At 41.2% G+C, this 19,459-nt stretch overlaps 4 protein-coding genes and 1 long non-coding RNA gene across 9 annotated transcripts; 2 read left to right on the plus strand and 3 right to left on the minus strand.

Annotated features, from left to right (window-relative positions):
• Positions 1-422: 422 nt before the first annotated feature.
• LOC108776761 (integrator complex subunit 12) lies at positions 423-3,205 on the minus strand. Its single transcript, XM_018543466.1, has 5 exons — positions 2,427-3,205; positions 1,994-2,359; positions 1,307-1,379; positions 979-1,238; positions 423-874 (listed from the first exon to the last, which is right to left on the minus strand). The coding sequence occupies exons 1-4, from the start codon at positions 2,583-2,585 to the stop codon at positions 1,027-1,029; spliced, it is 810 nt and encodes a 269-aa protein (XP_018398968.1). The 5' UTR covers positions 2,586-3,205; the 3' UTR covers positions 423-874; positions 979-1,026.
• Positions 3,206-5,324: 2,119 nt separating this feature from the next.
• lgs (BCL9 domain-containing protein legless) lies at positions 5,325-11,424 on the plus strand. Its single transcript, XM_018543483.1, has 7 exons — positions 5,325-5,622; positions 5,764-5,978; positions 6,756-7,041; positions 7,128-7,492; positions 7,576-8,032; positions 8,158-8,365; positions 8,499-11,424. Exons 1-7 carry the CDS (start codon positions 5,337-5,339, stop codon positions 10,375-10,377), a joined length of 3,696 nt encoding a protein of 1,231 aa, XP_018398985.1. The 5' UTR covers positions 5,325-5,336; the 3' UTR covers positions 10,378-11,424.
• A 58-nt stretch (positions 11,425-11,482) lies between these two features.
• On the minus strand, positions 11,483-12,341 carry LOC108776779 (uncharacterized). The gene is made up of 2 exons (XR_001940801.1): positions 11,696-12,341; positions 11,483-11,620 (listed from the first exon to the last, which is right to left on the minus strand). It is a non-coding gene; the product is annotated as an uncharacterized LOC108776779 (long non-coding RNA).
• A 64-nt stretch (positions 12,342-12,405) lies between these two features.
• On the minus strand, positions 12,406-15,404 carry LOC108776777 (zinc finger Ran-binding domain-containing protein 2). 5 transcript variants are annotated; one of them, XM_018543485.1, is made up of 8 exons: positions 14,854-15,404; positions 14,658-14,710; positions 13,975-14,056; positions 13,276-13,594; positions 13,048-13,145; positions 12,939-12,980; positions 12,740-12,802; positions 12,421-12,487 (listed from the first exon to the last, which is right to left on the minus strand). In XM_018543485.1, exons 1-7 carry the CDS (start codon positions 14,922-14,924, stop codon positions 12,760-12,762), a joined length of 708 nt encoding a protein of 235 aa, XP_018398987.1. In that variant the 5' UTR covers positions 14,925-15,404; the 3' UTR covers positions 12,421-12,487; positions 12,740-12,759. The 5 variants fall into 5 exon arrangements, 4 of the variants coding, with proteins under 4 accessions (XP_018398986.1, XP_018398989.1, XP_018398987.1 ...); XR_001940800.1 differs by having other exon boundaries at positions 12,428-12,487; positions 12,656-12,802; XM_018543484.1 differs by having other exon boundaries at positions 12,406-12,802.
• A 1,772-nt stretch (positions 15,405-17,176) lies between these two features.
• Positions 17,177-17,689, plus strand: LOC108776745 (uncharacterized). The gene has a single exon (XM_018543448.1). The coding sequence runs from the start codon at positions 17,177-17,179 to the stop codon at positions 17,687-17,689; it is 513 nt and encodes a 170-aa protein (XP_018398950.1).
• The last annotated feature ends 1,770 nt before the right edge of the window (positions 17,690-19,459 follow it).

Raw genomic sequence — 19,459 nt, forward strand, 5'->3', positions numbered from 1 at the left:
GTATACAGTAGAACGTATTTGGCGCGTGTTATAGTTTTCCACTGTGCATTTTTGACACCAACATCAATTCCGGGCTCGATGTTCTATGATAATAGATTAGCGTACGCGAGTTGATTTCAGTGACGAAAAAATTGGGTATATGATATATATATATATATTTTAATACAATTAATACGCAATCTTGAGATATATATATATATATATATGTGAAGTTTATATAATTTTACCGCTTTCCTTTTATAAATATCTCAATAAAAAGGTATTAAAAAAATGATCTATTGTATATTTACATTAAAAACTGTCAACGCAGACTTGTATTACGAATGATGTTACGTGTGTAATAATTATTAGCGATAGTAATATTATGTCATTATTTTCTACATACTTAATATTTTTGTAATAATAATGCGGAAGCTTAAAGGTAACAAATTTACATGGCACGTTTGTACATTTATTAATAAATTGTATAATATGGAATTGTATTTATATAGGCAGTAAGAAATTCAGACATACACAAAGGCCCAATTGTATTAATATCGATTGAATGTAATTCGAGATTAAACTTCAATATAAATACACATTAGTGTGATACCGTCTATTTAGGATGTCTGTCTTTTATCATAAGGGGGCGCGACTCGTTACTTTCTCTGGTCTTATGAAAATATATTCAAAAAAAAGTAACAATGAAACCTTCCTTCTTCGTTTCGAGTTTTTCCACATAAATACACATGTCGTACGCTGTATGTGTGTATCGCATGAGAATATTTTCCAATCAAAATTCTTAGTGTTATTCTTAGTTACATGTATATACAATATAGGATGGTAAATCCAGATCTTTATTTGTCGACTACTCTAACATTGAACCATCTAGTACCTTGTAAAAAGTAACGGTAAAAATTGTAGTCCTTTTTTCCGGATTAACAAAATTAATTAACAAAATAATTACAAATTATTTCATACTTCTATAAATTACGTTACCTGGATACGATCTTATCGGTTTGCTATTTTTCCTGCAAATTAAACAAATCATTCTACTCCTGATTTTATTTTATATAATAATCCTGATTTATCCTGAGAAGATTTGGTTGAAGATAATGCAGGGGAAGTGGATGAAGAGTTTTTTGAACTCGTGGCAGTACTTGTGTTACGTTTGTCCTGCTTAGCTTTCTTCATCATATCTTTCAGTCTTCTATCTGCGCTGATGATATGAATATTTGGCGTCACCTTAGCTCCACTACCTACGAAGATTAACAGTGTTGGTTTATAATGATTAATTTCACACATGTATCATTAAAGATGTACTTACTTGAGCTAGGTTTTTTCTGCTCCTTAGATTTGCTTTCTATTACAGTCTTTGGTGAACTCCTTTCTTTCGAGACCTAAATTATAATAATTACTACATATGAAAATTTAAGTTTCTCAGTCATATCGAATTATAATATTAGAAACAAATTATGTAATTTTTTTCATATTGAAAAAATTATTTATTGTCATGACATGTTTAACATTAATGTTCGATTAAAAAAATTCTTTTATCTCACATTAATAAATGCACAATTTAATGTGCATATATCTTGTGTTTTTAAAAATTGATCGAACAAGATTTACAATTATTTACTAATATTTGCGAATTAAAGAGATCTTTGATATATCGATACTTCATGTATCTATCAAATGTATGTAGTAACATATCAAAAATTAATTCTTTTGACACATGGTGCAAGAAAAAAATTTCTCACGTTTGTCGTTCGATATTAAATTTAATACAATTGTAGTAAAGAAGGAAAAGAAAATAAAACTCTTACAGTAAAAATTCGCATCAATGTCGAATGAGTAAAAAATAACAAATTAGTAAATTATCTTATTTAAAATTTAACATGAATTCATTAATAGTGATTAATTAATGATAACAATGGATTTTTCGCAAGCAAGCGAAACGATACCCCACATAAAGTATTCTTAAGAAATGGTAAACGTGGGTGAATACACACACCTGTGACTTCGAACAGTTACTGCAGTACCACACTTGTTTTGGAACATTATCTATCTGCGAATCTAAAATATGTGGAACGTGGCACTCTTGATGATACAAAGAGTGACATTCCTGACACTCGACGAGCCTGTTCCTCGCCCCGACGTCCATCCCCTTGCAGATAACACACGTAAGATCGTCCTCTAGGATTTCCAGTGCCAGCGTATCGTCCGACTGCAGGATGTCCGGTGGAGTGTCACGTGCCGGCAAATTAACCGGAGAACTGTTCTTACTTGATTTACTCGAATGCTTGGACGAGCTGGAGCTCTTGCTCTTCTTACTGCTACTGCTACTGTGATCGCTCAACACTGGTTCTTCCATCATGTACTGAAAAAATAGATGTATTTAGAGCAATTCACTTGTTTTACGTGAACAGAATAAATTGTCATTATACCTTCTTGTGCAGAACATTCGACAGCATTTTGGATGGCCCGTACTTCTGTTTAATCGCCTCATCTAACAGGGCTCGCAGCTGCTCTGCGGAATCCTTGTTGGTGGAGTACAGAAGTCGCAGCCCCTGGGTGAATTGAGGATCCAACTCCAACTGAGTCATTTCTTCAGGAAGTGTGTCAGTGATTCACCTTCAGCACGATATCAATTTAATATGTCGCTGCATAAATATTAATTTGACTCGAGACTCCGGCGACAGTCAGGTTATGCCCAGCTATGCCTCGACAAAAATGACAACTCTGTACATATTAAATGTAAATATTTCGTTATATATCAGCTTGCAGGGTGAGTTGCGTGTGAATTCCGCCTTTTCTTCTCTGTATAAAAAAAGTATCGTTCGAAGAAAGGTAAAATCCGCGTTCTCTTGTTTCCACCTTGGGCGAGATTTATCTTGTCGAACGGACAGAAATGTGCAGCACGTTCGTCATGTAACTTCGCGTAGATTTCAAAGTGATGTCAGGAACCTCTGTGATCAAGTCAGACGTAATATCGACATTTTTGTAATGAAATATATCATCCCGTTGTAGGTTATCGCCTTTCGAGCGACGAGCTTTTCGTATGGAGTCACATAAAACCGGTCTAAATTATAAAAGTATCTCTTATACAAATTTTCTTGTACAAATCTCACGACGATCCAATTAAGCAAAACGAGGTGTTCGTCTAACCAGCTTATAATTGTATATAATAATAATAATAATAAAATTGTAAATAATAATAATACTACTAAATAATAATAATAATAATTGTCAAGTAATTCTAATTCTTTCGTCACATATATATATAATAAAACCGCGACTCGGGATTGAATTTCGTTGTCTGTTAAATGTGGAAAACACCGAATATTGCTTGAATTATTGCTACCATCGAAATTTTTTTAACTTACACGTTTATGTGCATTTCAAAGCATAAAAGTATAATAGAATTCATTCATAAGATCGCAAGTTGAGTTACAAATTTATTATTAAGGAGTAGAAAAAGTAACGCGCTACATTCAAAGATGGATTGATACAAATCGATAACAAAGAAACATTCTCAACAATGATAGAGGTCGAAACGTATGCTTTCAATTTTTATTAAACTTTATATGTACATACATTTTTAACTAACGACACTCTTCATTTACTAACATTTTTATATATATTAACAAATTTTCGGCTCGTAGCCCTGTTTTTTTAAATTATTTTCAAATTTATTGAGCCTTATTACAAATATATATATTCTCGACAATATAAATTTTTCCTGCGCGCGAGAATTTGAAAATGCCGCCGGAAGTACACGGGACTGATCGCACGACACCTACGAATCCGTCGCGGTCGCCAGGAACTCGGGGAATGCAGAGTGCATTGCCACGCGAGGACGCGCAGCCTGAACTCCTGCCCCCCCCCCCTCCTCCTCTCCCCCCCTTCCTCCTCCCCTCCCTGCACCGCGCATTCCAGAATTTCCAGATGATTCCAGTCCGGACTCGTGCTCGATCTGACTCGATCCTCTCGAAGCTTCGATTCATTAAATGCGAGTCCTGGAGTATACGAGATAAAATTCAGGGGCCAAAAAAAAAAAAAAGCGTATTCCTTATATATTCTTTCCGATCGTATCGCGCAGAGCGTCGCACTGCATCCGCACACACGACGGAGAGGCGGTCGGAACGCACAGCGTCGTCACCGCCGCCGCCGCCGCGATCGAAAGAAGGCGACGAGGTGAAAATATAACCAAAGAAAGACCAAAATAGTAACTCCGCGCGGGCGACGTGAGGTGGATACAGTGCGGCGCGGCGAGCGAGCGAGAGAGAGAGAGCGAGCGTGGGATCTCTGACCGCGCATGCGCGTAACGAGGGCCCAAACGGTAATACCCGCGTCCCGCTCGCGTCGCTCGCCGGCCCGATCGTGCCGTCTTCGTCTGGCGCGGTTTACGGCAGCGGAGAGGCGAACCCCCGTCGAAACTTTCGACGGGCAGAGTTGGCAGCCGTGCGTAAAAGAAATAAATAATCAAAGCGACCATGAAGTGACAAATAAAGTCGAGGGATCCGAGAGAGAACAATGCTCGCGCGTACGACGGCCAAGTGGACGACATCCCGAGTCGCGCAGGTATAGCTGTGCTGTCCGCCCCGCTGTTTGATCCGTGCACCCCCGGGCCCGCCGCGTTCGCGAGCGCGTGAGTGAGTCCCGCGGCGTGGAACGCGCCGCGCACCGCCACCGCCGCAGCCGCAGCAGCCGCGCACCACACAGGCCACGCATACACACGCGCACGCACGCAACGTACACACCACACACACACCAGCAGCAGCAGCAGCCGAAAAGGTGCGTGCCGTGGTGACGAGGGTGACACTTGGGACAAACTTTCTCCCACGCGGCCGAGCGCTACGAGAGACTCGTCGGCCGCGTTCCGGCCGCAGCTACCAGCCGGTTCTCCGCCCGAAGGTAAACTCGGCCGTCCCGGCCGGATCTCGGGTCTCGGTGATCCAGGTGGCGAGGCTTCCCCGCAGCATCCCCGAGACACACGCACACACGATAGACTGCGACGGACTCGGGTCCATCGTGTTGTTGTCCTCTACGTGTGTTGGAAGTGGCCACATGGCGGGGCTTCGTGCCAACGGAACGGTCCCGTAGGTGCCGTCTGGGGAGTGCGCGTGATCTACGATATCGCGACCAGACGACGTGCGCGTCTCATCGTTAACCTATCCTCTCTTTCTGTCTCTCTCTCTCTCTCTCTCTCGTTTCGCCTGTCCTTTCTCTTCCTTGGCGACAATCGGGGACGCGGACACCTAGTGCCAGTGGCCATGCGTCTTTTTCCGCTGTTCAGCCGCGACAGCCAGGTTTGACACGCTCGGTCGTTCGCGTATGTGCGGTAAGCTCCAGCCATGAAAACCGAAAAGAAGCCCAACGAGCCTAGCTGTTGTCCTCCTACCACCGTTGTTAAGGATGAGCCTGACGCCGACCCGGTTAAGATCAAGGAGGAAGGCACAGGTGGGAATGACGATGCGACCGGGGAAGATACCTCCGAGTGTCCGAGAGACCCTTGCCTGGACCCATCCAATGGCGAAGGTACAATGACTGGGGAGAATCAAAATACCAATGGGAATCAGCCCATCCTGAATTCGGTCAAGCAAGAGGGAGACCCTAACAATCCTACCGACAGTCTACCTGGTAAGATTAGCTATAAATACATCTGTGGTTCATTACTTCTTGTCTCTACTTGTGTATGTTTGTTTTTCTTCTCACGTGTCTCGTATTTGATTAATCAAATTGTCCTTTTTGCTGTAGATTATAGTGGAAATGTTATTACAGCGGACAGCATTCAACCACTTGTTAGTAATGTCGTGGGAAAACAGATGGGAACTAGTACGAGCAGCGGGGAGACTCAGTATATGCAACAGTCGAGTCAAGTTTTTGTATTTTCTACCGCACTGGCGAATAAAGCCGCAGAGACGGTGTTGAGAGGCGAATATGATTCGATCATCGCTTATCATTGTGCACAACCAGGCACTAAAAAGTATTTGGAGGTATTGTGCGCAGTATTGAATTCTTTTAACAGTGCTACAGATTTTCTATTACACACACATATATGAACAGTTTGTTACAGAAATTAAATTTTTAATCATAGAAAAATTTTGTATAACTGTTGAAATGTTACGAATAAGTACTATTGTCACATTTAAGTATTTATTTTTTCAAAATAAAATAAACATAAAAATGGCATTGTAAGAGTCATATAAATAAGAATAATAATTTTTAAGCAGCAAATTTTAAATCATATATTTTAACTTTACCTATTGAAACAACGCTTAAAACTAACTTATAATACAACATAACAATGATAAAGATGTATGACATTATATTACATTACATTAACTAGTTTCGACCACATATTTTGGTCCTCTTCAGAATAGACATTAATTATAGATATCGCCAACAGGAATAAAAGAGATTTATAGAATCGTTATATAAATCTGTGTGTAAAAACAGTATGAGGTTAAAATGACTATGGATTTAAAGTGAACATAAATATTAGAAATAACTATGATCTTACAATGCCATTTTTATATTTATTATTTTGTATAAAGAAAGAGTCCTTTGTTTTTTCTTAATTTTACTTATTTTTTATTCATTTATACCATTTATATCTGTGTTTCATTTGTATCATTTTTAATGTTAAATATCTCACACATGAAATGTTACTGAAAGTAACTTGTCTTTTCATATACATTATTTACAACACACATTACTTATCGTTTATTTAATTGCCATTTAATATACATTTATCGTTTTTATTCTTTTAGAAACATCCAAATAAAGTAAATCAATTTCGACAAAATCCTGCTCAATGGTTAAATAATCTTGCTATGATGAAACAGAAAGGCCATCAGGGAAATGCGAATAATACTTTCCCGACTGAACAACCCCCGGATTTACCAGCACTAGATCCGAATGCTCCACAATTTTGGAACGAGCAACCTAACTTGCGAAATATAAACGGTGGAAACTCCCTCGGTAATTCTGAACCATCATTGGATGATGGAAACATAGACGTGCCTTGCCTTGTGCCGAATTCACCTGGTAATTCAGGTAATTTTTCGTAAAAGATACTCCTTCCATGTCAATTACTAATGTTTTTGCCCAAAATTTAATGTACGTTATGTTTTCTAACACAGCCAATCCTCAACCCGCTAATAACGCTACCATGGGCCACAGTCCGAATTTGTTAGGTGGCACGACGAGTCCAGGTCCAGGAGGTTTACAACCATCTCTCCAAGGTGTCAAGGTTCCAGATGAAAATTTGACACCGAAACAAAGGCAGCACAGAGAAGTTCAACTGGCGACCTTGCGAAAGATGCAAATGATATTATTTCCCGGTCACAAGGAGGAACAATCTGGCAATGCTTTAACAGATGCGACGCAAGGAACGACGGTGTCATGCCCTCCCACGAATGTTCCTCCTGTAGGTGTTCCGAATCAATATTCTCCGTCAATGGATTGGCACAAGTTACAGCATCAGTTTCTTGATGGAAAAAATAAGGTACGTGTAATAAGTTTAAATCTTAAGTAAAATATTTTTCGTTAAAAAAGTCCAAGTAGATGCATTTATTGTGTATATTGTAGACGACTGTCGGTAATCCTGGCGCAGTACCGTTGCGCGGTACCAACATGGTTGGAGTATCGCGAAGTCAAGGTCCGCCACCACCGTACCATCAGACAACTCGATCCGCCAGTGTACCAATTGCGATTCAAAGTCCGAATCCGTCGTCACCTAACAATCCGACCAGCAATCTGTCGCTACCATCACCGCGCGCAAGTTCCGCTCTGAATTCACCAGCGGACTGCAACAGACAGTTCCAACTTGGTAATCAGAGAACCAGCCACTTGCCAGGACAAAGCCCGACGAGCCAGGACTCTCCGAACCCGACGGCAGCCGCAGCAGCTGTTTCAACGACGCGGTTGAACCACAGCAATCCAGGGACACCAGTGTCTCATTCCCATATCGCTGCTCTTAGTCCTAGTGCTACTACTGCTCAAAAAGATACTTCCCTCGATTTTCCTACCAATCAACAACCAAACGGTAGGTTTACTTCGACATTTTCTTTTTTGCAAAAATTTTTCATTGATTTGATCAAAGTGTAATTAATAAAAATTTTATATTATTTATAGATTAAATTTGTGTGTGTGTGTGTTTTTTCGATTTAGTGGACGGTATGTTTTGCCGAACACTACAGTCCTTAGCTCAACAAAAGCAGCAACATGCTGGTAACGTTAATGCGTCGGCCGTGAAAGAAGCAAATCTGATGCCAGTACCGAGTCCTCATCAACTTCAATACCTTAGCACGTTCGAAGGGCAGGAATTGACTATTCAGAAACAACCTAACACGAGTCTAAAAGATGGCAATTCATCCACGTAAGTAGAGGCCCTCGTTCTCTCATTTTAAACAATATGGAGTAATAGCATTCGAAAGCGAAAAGATCTCACATTCGATATAAATATGATAAAATTTGCGCACAACTATGTGATGTTTTTCTTGTGACAATAGAAATACCGGCGGTTCTTCGGAGATGCCCAACAGAATCTTACCGGGAAGTCTGGACAGTAACAGTCAATTTCCTACTAGATCGGAGGGCGCGAGTCCCGTACAAATGGACAGTATGAATCGAGGTTTCACGGGTTCTCTTCATAGTCCTCATACACCGCACACCCCGCACACCCCGGGTAGTGTCGCGCCGCATACTCCAGCGGATCCTGCGAAGCCGGGCAACAAATCCAGCGCGAGCGCGCAAAGTAGTCCAACGCCGCACAACACCAGCATGTCCGATAGTATGGGTCCACCGCGAACGATACCGGCATCACCTACTATGAAACCCGATACATCTCCACCGTCCGTAAAAGATGTTCAACAACAGCAGCAGCAGCAGCAACAACAACAGCAAACGCAGTCGCAACAGCAATCGCAGCATCAACAACAGCAACAACAACAGCAACAACAACAACAACAGCCTACAGTGGTAAATCCGAACAATTCTAGCAATACGACGGTAGTGCCATCGTTGAGCGGCGGTCCCGCCGGTGCTTCTTTCCCCTGTGGCAGACCGTCTATAAACGTGAGTCAACCATCTGACAACGTGCCTCTCAATCCTAACAACATTGGCGGTCGACTCGGTGGTTTGAACACCATGAGTGCGAATTTCGATCCGATAACGTCCCTGGCGCAGATGAGCCAGCAGCTCACGAATACGGCGGCTAGCAACTCGCTGGGCAACGAGCCGATGCATTCCGGCAACGCTGTTGGCATGATGCCGTTTGGCAATCCACACGCCGGAATGCACATGATGCAGATGGGTGGTGAAATGAACGGAAGCTGCCATATGGGTGCAGCCAGCGGTGAACCCGGCAACGAGGTCGGCGGTATGTGCATGGGTCTTGCGGGTCCTCCAACGAGCTACAGCCCTACTACTCCGCATACGGGCAGCCCCGGCGGGGTTCCCAGCAAGATGGGGCATCCTGCTATAATGGGTGGTCATGGGATGATGGGTGGTCACTCCGGTGTCGGTGCAGCCGGCGCTGCTTATCCTGGCGGTGACCCCGGGCACGCGCCACCGCCAAGATTAATAACCGGCCACGGAGTCACAGGTCCCAGTCCCTACAATGGCGCGAACGTTCAAGTAAAGCCGAATGCACCCAATACCATACAATACTTGCCGGCCAGGCCGAACGTCGGTCACGCACCTCGGGGTCCACCCAGTCTGGACTTCCTTCCGCGATTTACCAATCCGCTGTCGAATCTAGAGTCGAAAATGGGTGGGACGCCCTCTGTAAATCTTCAGTACTTCCCGAACGGTTGTATGCCGAACAACATGGGGGGTCCGCATAGCGGTATGCCGTCCAATATGAATGCCGCCGGGATCCCTGGTATGGGTGCCACTCCCAGAATGGACGGTCAGTCCATCAACACCTCCGGCACCATGCACCCGTCCATGAGACAGGTCGGCAATATGCGACCGCAACCGAATTTGATGCGGATGCAGCATATGGTAGGCGGCGGCGTCTTCCCAGGCGGCTCTATGGACGCCGACAAAGTCTTCCCACCCGACATGGTGTCGCAAAATCTGTCGAACCAGCCGAATCCAGGCATGTACGGCGTATCCGGCAATAAGGCCAGTCCGATGGGACTGGGACCACCGCCCGATGCCACTCAGCCTCTACCGCCGAGCATGGGCGGTGCAACCAGCAATTTCAAGACCGGCCCATTCGTCGGAAGCGGACCAAGTATGTCTGACCCAAATTATGCTCAACAGTTTCACAACTTCCAACAGCAGCTTTACGCCACTGGTACCAGAGGCAGCGGGCCGCCGCATCCCAATCTGCATCCACCGCCGAACTCGCACTCGCATCAACAATTTTTCATGCCGAAGTGAACGCTGGCCCGCGCGTATTGATCCATATCGTGAATGATAACGATGACGAGAACGGGAATGACGGGAACAAGGACGATTTTTACGGTGGCCTTTCATCCCTCTTTTTCTCTCTCTTTCTCAATATCTCTTGCTCTCTTTCTATCTATCCATCTATCTTTATCTCTTTCGTCTGTCAGGGATGTTTCTTATTAATCACGCGAGATAGTTCTGGAAGTGTAAACTGTGCTGGCGATGTTACGCGAGGACAGAAAGGAGTAAGAATGAATATTGGTGAGCGTCGCTGAGCATCGCAATTTTCAAAGCTGATTATCGTTACGGCTGATGTGCGACGAAAATTTTTGTTGACTCTTCAATTGTGTATAACGTTTACGTACGTGTTAAGTGAGATTTTTTTTTTTAGTTTTTTTCTCTTTAATGTCTGGACCATGACGTATGTCGTGTTTCCAAATTTGTTATCTCGACGTCTTGGAAGTGTCGTTTTTTGAGCCGAGATCTTCCGGAACTATTTGTAAATCGCAAATGTTAACGAAAATGTATGAATATTCTCCCTCGCGTTCGTGTAAATACTGATGTATGTACAATCTGGTTTTTTTCTTTCCTTTTTTTTTTGTAAGAGTCGGTACTTCGGATCGAGAAGCACATTGCTATATAGATTAAGAAATATGTTAACTACTCGAGTGTAAAAAAATAAGAGAGGAAGAAAATAAGTGAAATCTCTCCTTTTTTTTGTGCTGTTCATAATGGTTACTCGGGGATAAAGTAATCGTATAAAAAAAAAAGTGCATGGTATGACGAGCAAGAGGATTTTGGTACGTCGGTGCCGCAATTCATCCTTCCTTTATCACTAAAATACTTAAACACAGTCAAACAAGCTCAAATTTATTATTGTACATATATACCATATACATATTATACATATTATATATATATTATATATATATATATATATATACCTGTTGCAACATAATCCCTTCAATATCCCTAAACTCCTTCATAAATCCTCCCCATGACCAACTCTGTGCATAATCATGACTTCTCCTCCCCTCCCCGCCCTTCCTCTACCTGTAGTTTACGATATAAGGAAAGAATTAATTGAACTAAGAACAATTATGTTGTTGATGAATGATTTTTATTATAAATGAAAAATAAAGATATTTACAAGAAGTCAGTACGATATTTGATCGATAAATCGTTTTGCGATTCAAGAACACGGCCGTCGGAGTTCACACGACAAGTCCATTATCTGCAATGACGCGGGACACGACTAATTTAAAAAGCGCTACATTTTTCAAAGTGAGCAGGCTGTTTCTCAACTTACTCAAATCTGTGATAGTCAAAGCAAGAGAACGTATCCTTTCCTTTTGGTCTCTTCCAAAAGATGCAAAATACATATCTGTTTGGAGAATGATTCTTTAATACTACACTCGACGTGATTGTCCACTTAATGCGAGCATTATCCATAGATAAATTATGTAAGGAGGGGGGGGGGGAGAGAGAGAGAAAGAGAGAGAGAGAGAGAGAGAGAAGAGGAGGACAAAAGAAGAAAAAGTTAGGTTCTTTCAGGCAATTTGAGCAATGTGAAGCAGTGACACGGCTACATCGATACATAGTTACGTTTGTGATAAAAGTAATAGGAATCTTAGAAGTCTTAGAACACTGCGAGACGACGGGGCTTGCGCAGAGCAGCGTTGACACCATCTATTACCATAGGAGTAAGATCTTTTTCTACAACGTCATATTTAGCTTGTAAAACGAGCTCTGTATAATTTCTTCTATAGATTCATGTTGAAATTATCAATCTCGTATCTCGCTAACGAAACGTGCTACTTGCGCCGAAGTAGTTTTTCATAAACTTTGCAATCGCGTTAGAACAACGATATTACCCGAGCAAATAGGAGACCTACATTTTCGCTTCCTTAGAATCAACGAAGCTATGAGCTCAATTATAAATGTAAAGCTTATCGTTAGTCGATTTCCCTTTGTAATAAGTCACACACTATCGGCCACTTTACATCCACAAAGGTGCGTACTAAATTACTAAAACTTGCGTTGCGTATATTCCTTAGTTGCCGAGCACTGGTTGCGTTCTTTCTCTCATCTCCTGGTTCACCTGTAAAATTTCATATGTTGAATGAGAAAAAAACGTTTGCGCTTCTTCCTTTTGCTAAAGCTAAATCGACGCTAAATCTTTCTACTCGATGTCTACGCGATATACTGAGATACAATATCGCAATAAAAGAGCAGGTTATACTTTAAGTCTTAAGATATGGAACTATACATTATTTTAGCAAAATTCATCACACTGTATGCTGTCTGCAACTGATCATCATAATCAATTTTATACCCGAAACCCAAGTCAAACCTGTCCTTCTGTACAGCCCTTCATTGGTTGGATGTGCCTGAATCGCGCCGATCATCTCCGTTTCTGTAAATATGTTTCATGCCTTAAATAAACGTTTTTGATACAAATGTCGTTAATTTAATGATACAAGAGATCATTGGTTAATTATACGGATTGAGTAACGGATATAATTTGCATTGCATTACCGCTATTAATTTACCTTGACCGTTGTGCTTCCGAAGATATAGTACTTCCGTTTGTACTGAAAGATAACAATCTGCAATAATGCTTACAAAGATGGATAATAATGTAATTGTATGTATAGTTACCTTTTTTTTGCTGGTGCAAAGTCATCCCATTCGCTAAGGTCGTATTTAGATAAATCACCATCTTCCTCCTCTTCCTCCTCGTCGTCTTCCTCTTCCTCCTATGATTTACGATACCAATTCAATGCCCACAACATATTTTAATCAATGCTACATCAAAGAGCGTGACATATCAAATTCTATCACACTTTTCAAGTCATGCCACTTTTATCGACATAAAAGAAATTTTACATTTTCCTCTTGCTCCTCTTCTTCGTTCCTTTCCTCCTTGTCTCTGGATTTACTACGCGGGCTGCTATGCTTGGAATCCTTCGAGTCGTCGTCGGAATTCTTCTCTAATTTCCGCTTTTTCCTACGCCGTCCGAACTCGTCGTACTCGTCATCCTCATCTCGCCTTTCCTTGTACTCGACGACCCCTCGGTCGTTATACCCACCTCCGTATCCTGTGCGTTCCTCTATCTCACCGAATTTCGGGGCGTTGCACATGTTACACTGTTGTCGGCGGGCCCAATTTACGTTACCACACTTGCTACATTGCCAGTCGTCCGCGCTGTAAATGTTTATTGTTTATATTTTGCATATATTTGTATATATACACACACACACATATACATATATGTATGTACATGATTTGAAAGCTTGCAGAGATGATTGCAGAAACATAATAATGTAAATGAACACATTCTACTCTTATTATATCGTTTCTTTTTAATATCCAGAATATTGATATTTCCAAATTCATCATACACTGTTATCTAATAAATAACTCCTCTTTGTAAATTCTAAAATTCTAAATGCACAAAAATATTAGCTTTATTTTAAATTATCATAAAGAGTTCTTAATTTCATAAACAGTTATTATTTGCATACTGCATAACTAATTTTGATATATTGTTTATTATTAATAAAAAGTAATTTTAAACCTATTACCTAAATAGGCCTCTACTTTTTTCCGCGGCTGCTTTCCCAATCTCCTGACCCAACTTTTTCTTTTTCGGACATTCACCTCTATCTGCATCAGAAAATTAAGTACACTTATTGATAAAGATAAATAAAATTTCGAATATTTTATACAGCAGATGCTCGGAATCAGAGCTGGGCATGTATTTAAAATACTTTTATTTGAAAACAGTATTTGTAATACGATTGTATCATACATTTTGTATTTCAGCGGTGTACATGAAAATATTCTGCATTTTATATTTTATGGAAGTATATAAAAGTATTTTATATTTTGTATTAATAATAAAAGATTGAAAGTATTTTGTATTTTAAATACTAAGATTGACGATTAATGTTATTATTTAAATTATGAAATACATGAAGCTTTCAACCTTTCAATTTTAAATACAAAATATGTAATACTTTCATGCACGCCACTAAAATATGAAATATAAAATCTACTTTTATTGCAAAAACTGTGTTTTAAATAAAAGCATTTTAAATACATGCCCAGCCCTGCTCGGAATGCTATTTTATTTGTAATTTCATTTATATCTATAATATACAATTGGCATTCTATGTTTAATATAATATATTCACTACACATATTGCAAAACCGCTTCTTGGGAGTAACATTAAATATTTCAAACACTGTACCCAGCTGTGCGTACCTTTTCCACAGCGATTGCAGGAGTTGCGTCTGGCGAAATTTATATTGGCACATCTGAAAAGAGACGAGGGGGGGAAAAATCATTAATGAATCATTATTCAATTGTAACGCAGTTGCATGGAAACGTGGTTGCACGGGGGAGGGGATGTGTGCGAGTCGTGAGGCTCGTAGTGGCATCACGTTGACTATATACGTACTGCGAGTCAGGGCAGACCCAGTCGCCGTCGTTGACACCACGCTGATTCTCGTCGTCGACCTTGCCGTCCATGTCGCTGTTGGAGCGATTTAGTGCCGCGCTTAAGTTTGCGGACACCGATTCCGCTGGGCTCCGCGTCGTGCTCCGCCGCGCGAACCGTGTACGCCTAACCTTGCGACAGCTCGTCCGTGATAGCGAGCGACGTGTTGTTACTCCGTGACACTATCGTATACTTTACAGCAGTCAACTGGAGCAAACGCTATCGCGGCTGCACGAGTCTATTGAGCATTGACCAGCGGTGCTTACGACAAGTGGCATTAGCCGTTCAGTATCATCGACGCAAGCTCGTTAGCGGTCGGCAATCGGCGTCGATGCATACACGAGATATACGAGAACACGAGTGTCAAATGCATACGAATGCGGACGAGCGCGCGCCGTCAATCTGGACGAAACTGTGTGCGAGGCTGCTACGACCTGTATCGGCTGTATCTGGTCTGGCGCAGAGTACATTGCGCACGGGACGCATAGCGGTGTCGTCGTCGTCGTCACATCAGTCGTCGGTCGGGTCGACACCGGCGACACCAGGCGACGCCTTATCGCGAGGATTCACGGAACAATAGGGACTGCGCAGAATAAAGCGGGGAGCACAGACTTTTGCATAACGCATAAACCATATACATAAAGAATTTGATTGGTCCATTGACTCATGCATAAGAAAATGGGCCAATGAAATTCCTTATGCACATGCTTTATGCGTTATGCAAAAGTCTGTGCTCCCCGCTTAAAGGCCGCAGCACACACTTTTGCATAACGCATAAACCACAGTATAAGGATATACAGTAGGGACAAGCAGCGTCGGCACCTTTGATCTATTTCAGCCGGACTTTCAGGCTCCGTCATGTTGTTGGTTGCCAAGTACCGTATCAATAGTATTAGAAACCACTGTCTATAAAAAATTTTTTAATTTTAGCAAATTATAATACAGTCGGTCAAGTAAGAGCGTAGTGTAAAGAAATGGCCTATTTCAGTTACTAAGCGAGCTAGTTCTTTTCCGTTATTTCTCCATTACTAGCGCTCCACTCGCATGCGCGCGCAGTCCTTTCCGCTTGTGATTGGTCTGCCTTTAGTTCTAAGTTGTTGATTGACTTAAGGTGCTTTTTCATGCGCAGCACGATGCAGCAGCAATTCGTTACTATTGGTTAAGAATTTTATGTAAGCTAGATGACGCACTTCCGGCGCAAAATACATTTTGCCGCAGTTCGTTGAAGTTGAACCGAACAAACAGCAAGCGGCAAAATCGAGGCAATATTATTTATTGCAATAAATATTAGGAAAATTAACGAAGAATGACTTCGGATAAGGTACGAATGTTTGTAAATTAGATCATTTTATACTTTACACTTTACTTTTTCAAATTTGTGGTAAAGTATAAAATGATCTAATTTACAAACATGTATCCGTACCTTATCCGAAGCCATTTTTCGTTTATTTTCCTAATATTTATTGCAATAAATAATATTTTTATAATGAAACGACGGACATATTGTACGCTTTCTCGATTTTGCTGCTTGCTGCTTGCTGTTCGTTCGGTTCAACTTCAACGAACTGCGGCAAAATGTATTTGCGCCGGAAGTACGTCATCTAGCTTACATAAAATTCTTAACCAATAGTAACGAATTGCTGCTGCAGCGTGCTGCGCATGAAAAAGCACCTTTATACACGGCGTCTCTCCCTCCTCGGGAGCCCGCCTGAAGTGGCAGTCGTTGTTCATGCACGGTCGTGCAGCGAACGCAGTCAGTATTGTTTGAGATATCAAGCATTGTACTCATATTCACGTTAAGTAAAGTTATAGTAAAGCCTACTTAGTGTGTTCTGACTTTTTGCTCGTCGCCCTCTTTATACCAGACATCCTGGTTTACTTTAGATTGTCCCCGAGATGTCCTCGGTTCCTTTATAGCCGTGATTAAGGGTGCTGTCCCATGATACGGAAATTACACCGGAACGGAACAATGAGACCAATCAGATCTCTGCAATCATTACTCTACTTTCCTTTCTGCGATTGTGATTGGTCTCACTGTTCCGTTCCGGTGTAATTTCCGTATCATGGGACAGCACCCTAACCCACGACTTCCTTCCCTGACTCTCTAAGGCAGTTTTAAACTTTAGATTGTCCCTGCCTTACAGTAGTCACGATTACTAGCGATTGGTAAAGAAGAATGCTGTAATTTTTATTTTCTCCTACAGAGGGCAGTATAGTCATTCATGCTTTATAAAGGAGAATCAGCTGACTGTTGCTTTTAATTCGAATCTAGCATTTTTCCAAAATGGGTACCGTTTACGCGTCGCGCTTCGAAGCAGTGTTTTTGTGCTTGCACCCCAAAGGACCTCAAATGACGCAAACGGCTGCTGCAAAGTACATGCAAAAGTCGAAACAGTTCGTCAGTAAGTGGGTGAAACGTTACAAAGAGGTGAAAAATGTGGACGATTACCCAAATCGCGGTTCGGTTGGCGTAGTGTCAGAAAAAGACGAAAAAGTGATTTGTACCCTGTTTTCGAAGAATCCAACATTATCTCTGCGTGAAGGTGCTCAGGAATTATCGAAAAAAGGTTTGATAATATCGCACGAAACTATTCGCAAGTATTTGCATACTAATAGTTTAAAGTTCAGAGGTACTTTACAAAAGCCAATGCTGAGTGAAAAACACGTTGAAAAACGTCTCGAGTGGGCAAGGGAACATTTAGATCGTGACTGGGACAATGTTGTGTTCACCGATGAATTATCTTTTCGTACTAGGGCGCGTAAAATGATAGTTTTACTCCCGCATTTGCGGGAGTAAAATGCGATTTTACAACCCCGGGGGTGTAAAATACAACAACACCCAATTTACTCCCCATTCAGCAAAACAATTGATGAACCTCATTCCCCATGGTTTTTTTTTTTTTGTATTGACATTCTTACCAGGAATTGTACAATTCGAACGACGAAAACACGCCTAGGATTTCACGTAAACAGTAACAAAGAGGTAGAATATACATGCTAATTTTTCCAATAGTACATTACGATAGAAGGGTCGTAAATGGCACTTTCTGGCACGGCGAAGTTAGCGAACGAGCGTAGCGAGTATTGACATTCTTACCAGGCCTATTAATTGTACAATTCGAACGACGAAAACACGCCTAGGATTTCACGTAAACAGTAACAAAAAGGTAGAATATACATGCTAATTTTTCCAATAGTACATTACGATCACGGAGTATTAAGAAGGAGTAAAATCTTCATAGCCTGATCGCCTGAAAAGTGTCCCCGTTTCGACGCGCTCGCACCCTTTTCCGTGCCAGAAAGTGGCACTTTCTGGCATGGAAAAGAGTGCGGTAAGCGCGAATTTACGGCACACAGTGCTATAAAATAAATTAATTAAGTATATTTTCATTTCTGTTCTTGTTTACATTAAGTAAAAAGACGATTCTTTCTCCTATACACATACATTTTCAAGACAGATTAATTCAATTTGGCTTGTACAATCGAAGAGTACACGCAGAAATGAGTTCACACGAAAATAATTATATTCCTCCAGATATTTTGTTAGCTGCACAAACTGCTTCAACATCTTCACTGCCAGAGAAATCTCAAGTTATTTATAAAAAAACCTATAGTGAATTTGTGAAATGGAAAACCGTGAAGGGAACAAAATCATTTGACGAAGCAGTACTTTTAGCTTATTTTTTTGACCTATCTAAAACATATTCTTCAGCCACGCTGTGGTCAAAGTACTCGATGATTAAAAGTATAATACAGATTGAACACGATATTGATATCGCGAAATATTATAAATTGTAACAGTTTTTGAAGAAACAGCACCGAAATTACGAACCTAAAAAGGCGAAGGTTTTCTCAGCACAGGAGGTTCATAAATTTATCAACGAGGCTCCGGACGATGTATACCTGTCATCAAAGGTATTAATATTTTTATGCACGGGCGGGCGTGAAGTTCGTTCGAGTCGCGCCGTTTTTCGCGGGCATTGCATCATCTCTATGGCTGCGTTCAGCAGAAAAAGCAGCTTTGCAACTGTTGTAAAATTCTTGAATATAATTGGCTTATACATTTAGATCTAACGAGGAAATAAGGGCAAGACCAATCATATTAAAGAATTTTACAACAGTTGCAAAGCTGCTTTCTGTGCTAAACGCAGCCTATGTCATTGCTATGTTAGAAATTTGTGAACGGGGCCATTTTACCCATAGACTTAAGGTTGATTTATACTGGCCATAATCTGTTAACTTATGCCGTAATCTGTAAAAATTGACCAATCACAGTCGAATGAGAGGGGAATAATCGATTATAATTGGTCAATTTTTACAGATTACGGCATAAGTTAACAGTTTACGGCCAGTATAAATCAACCTTTATACTCATAGGCTGCGCATCTCAACGGGCCGACTGTCGTCTGGACTAGAGAGAGAAAGCATGAGTGGTCGGAGCTTTGTCTCTCTCTAACGATGGTAATGGTGGTAATCGTTAGAAAGAGACAAAGCTCCGACCACTCATGCTTTCTCTCTCTAGTCCAGACGACAGTCGGCCCGTTGAGATGCGCAGTCTATGAGTATA

Source organism: Cyphomyrmex costatus, unplaced genomic scaffold (assembly GCF_001594065.2).
Source record: "Cyphomyrmex costatus isolate MS0001 unplaced genomic scaffold, Ccosl1.0 scaffold378, whole genome shotgun sequence".
NCBI classification, from domain to species: domain Eukaryota; kingdom Metazoa; phylum Arthropoda; class Insecta; order Hymenoptera; family Formicidae; genus Cyphomyrmex; species Cyphomyrmex costatus.

Bases quoted from the DNA above. Each gene is read 5' to 3' on its own strand.
- LOC108776777 (XM_018543484.1), bottom strand. From the start codon at position 14,924: ATGGACGGCAAGGTCGACGACGAGAATCAGCGTGGTGTCAACGACGGC. The intron at 13,146-13,275 runs GTAAAATTTCTT...CGTAAATCATAG, and splicing joins AAGAGGAGCAAGAGGAAAAT to GAGGAAGAGGAAGACGACGA. The intron at 12,981-13,047 runs GTAACTATACAT...GTTATCTTTCAG, and splicing joins TTTGCACCAGCAAAAAAAAG to TACAAACGGAAGTACTATAT.
- LOC108776745 (XM_018543448.1), top strand. From the start codon at position 17,177: ATGGGTACCGTTTACGCGTCGCGCTTCGAAGCAGTGTTTTTGTGCTTG.
- lgs (XM_018543483.1), top strand. From the start codon at position 5,337: ATGAAAACCGAAAAGAAGCCCAACGAGCCTAGCTGTTGTCCTCCTACC. The intron at 7,042-7,127 runs GTAATTTTTCGT...TTTCTAACACAG, and splicing joins GAATTCACCTGGTAATTCAG to CCAATCCTCAACCCGCTAAT. The intron at 8,366-8,498 runs GTAAGTAGAGGC...TTGTGACAATAG, and splicing joins AAAGATGGCAATTCATCCAC to AAATACCGGCGGTTCTTCGG.
- LOC108776761 (XM_018543466.1), bottom strand. From the start codon at position 2,585: ATGACTCAGTTGGAGTTGGATCCTCAATTCACCCAGGGGCTGCGACTT. The intron at 2,360-2,426 runs GTATAATGACAA...CTATTTTTTCAG, and splicing joins CGAATGTTCTGCACAAGAAG to TACATGATGGAAGAACCAGT. The intron at 1,239-1,306 runs GTAAGTACATCT...TAATCTTCGTAG, and splicing joins GCAGAAAAAACCTAGCTCAA to GTAGTGGAGCTAAGGTGACG.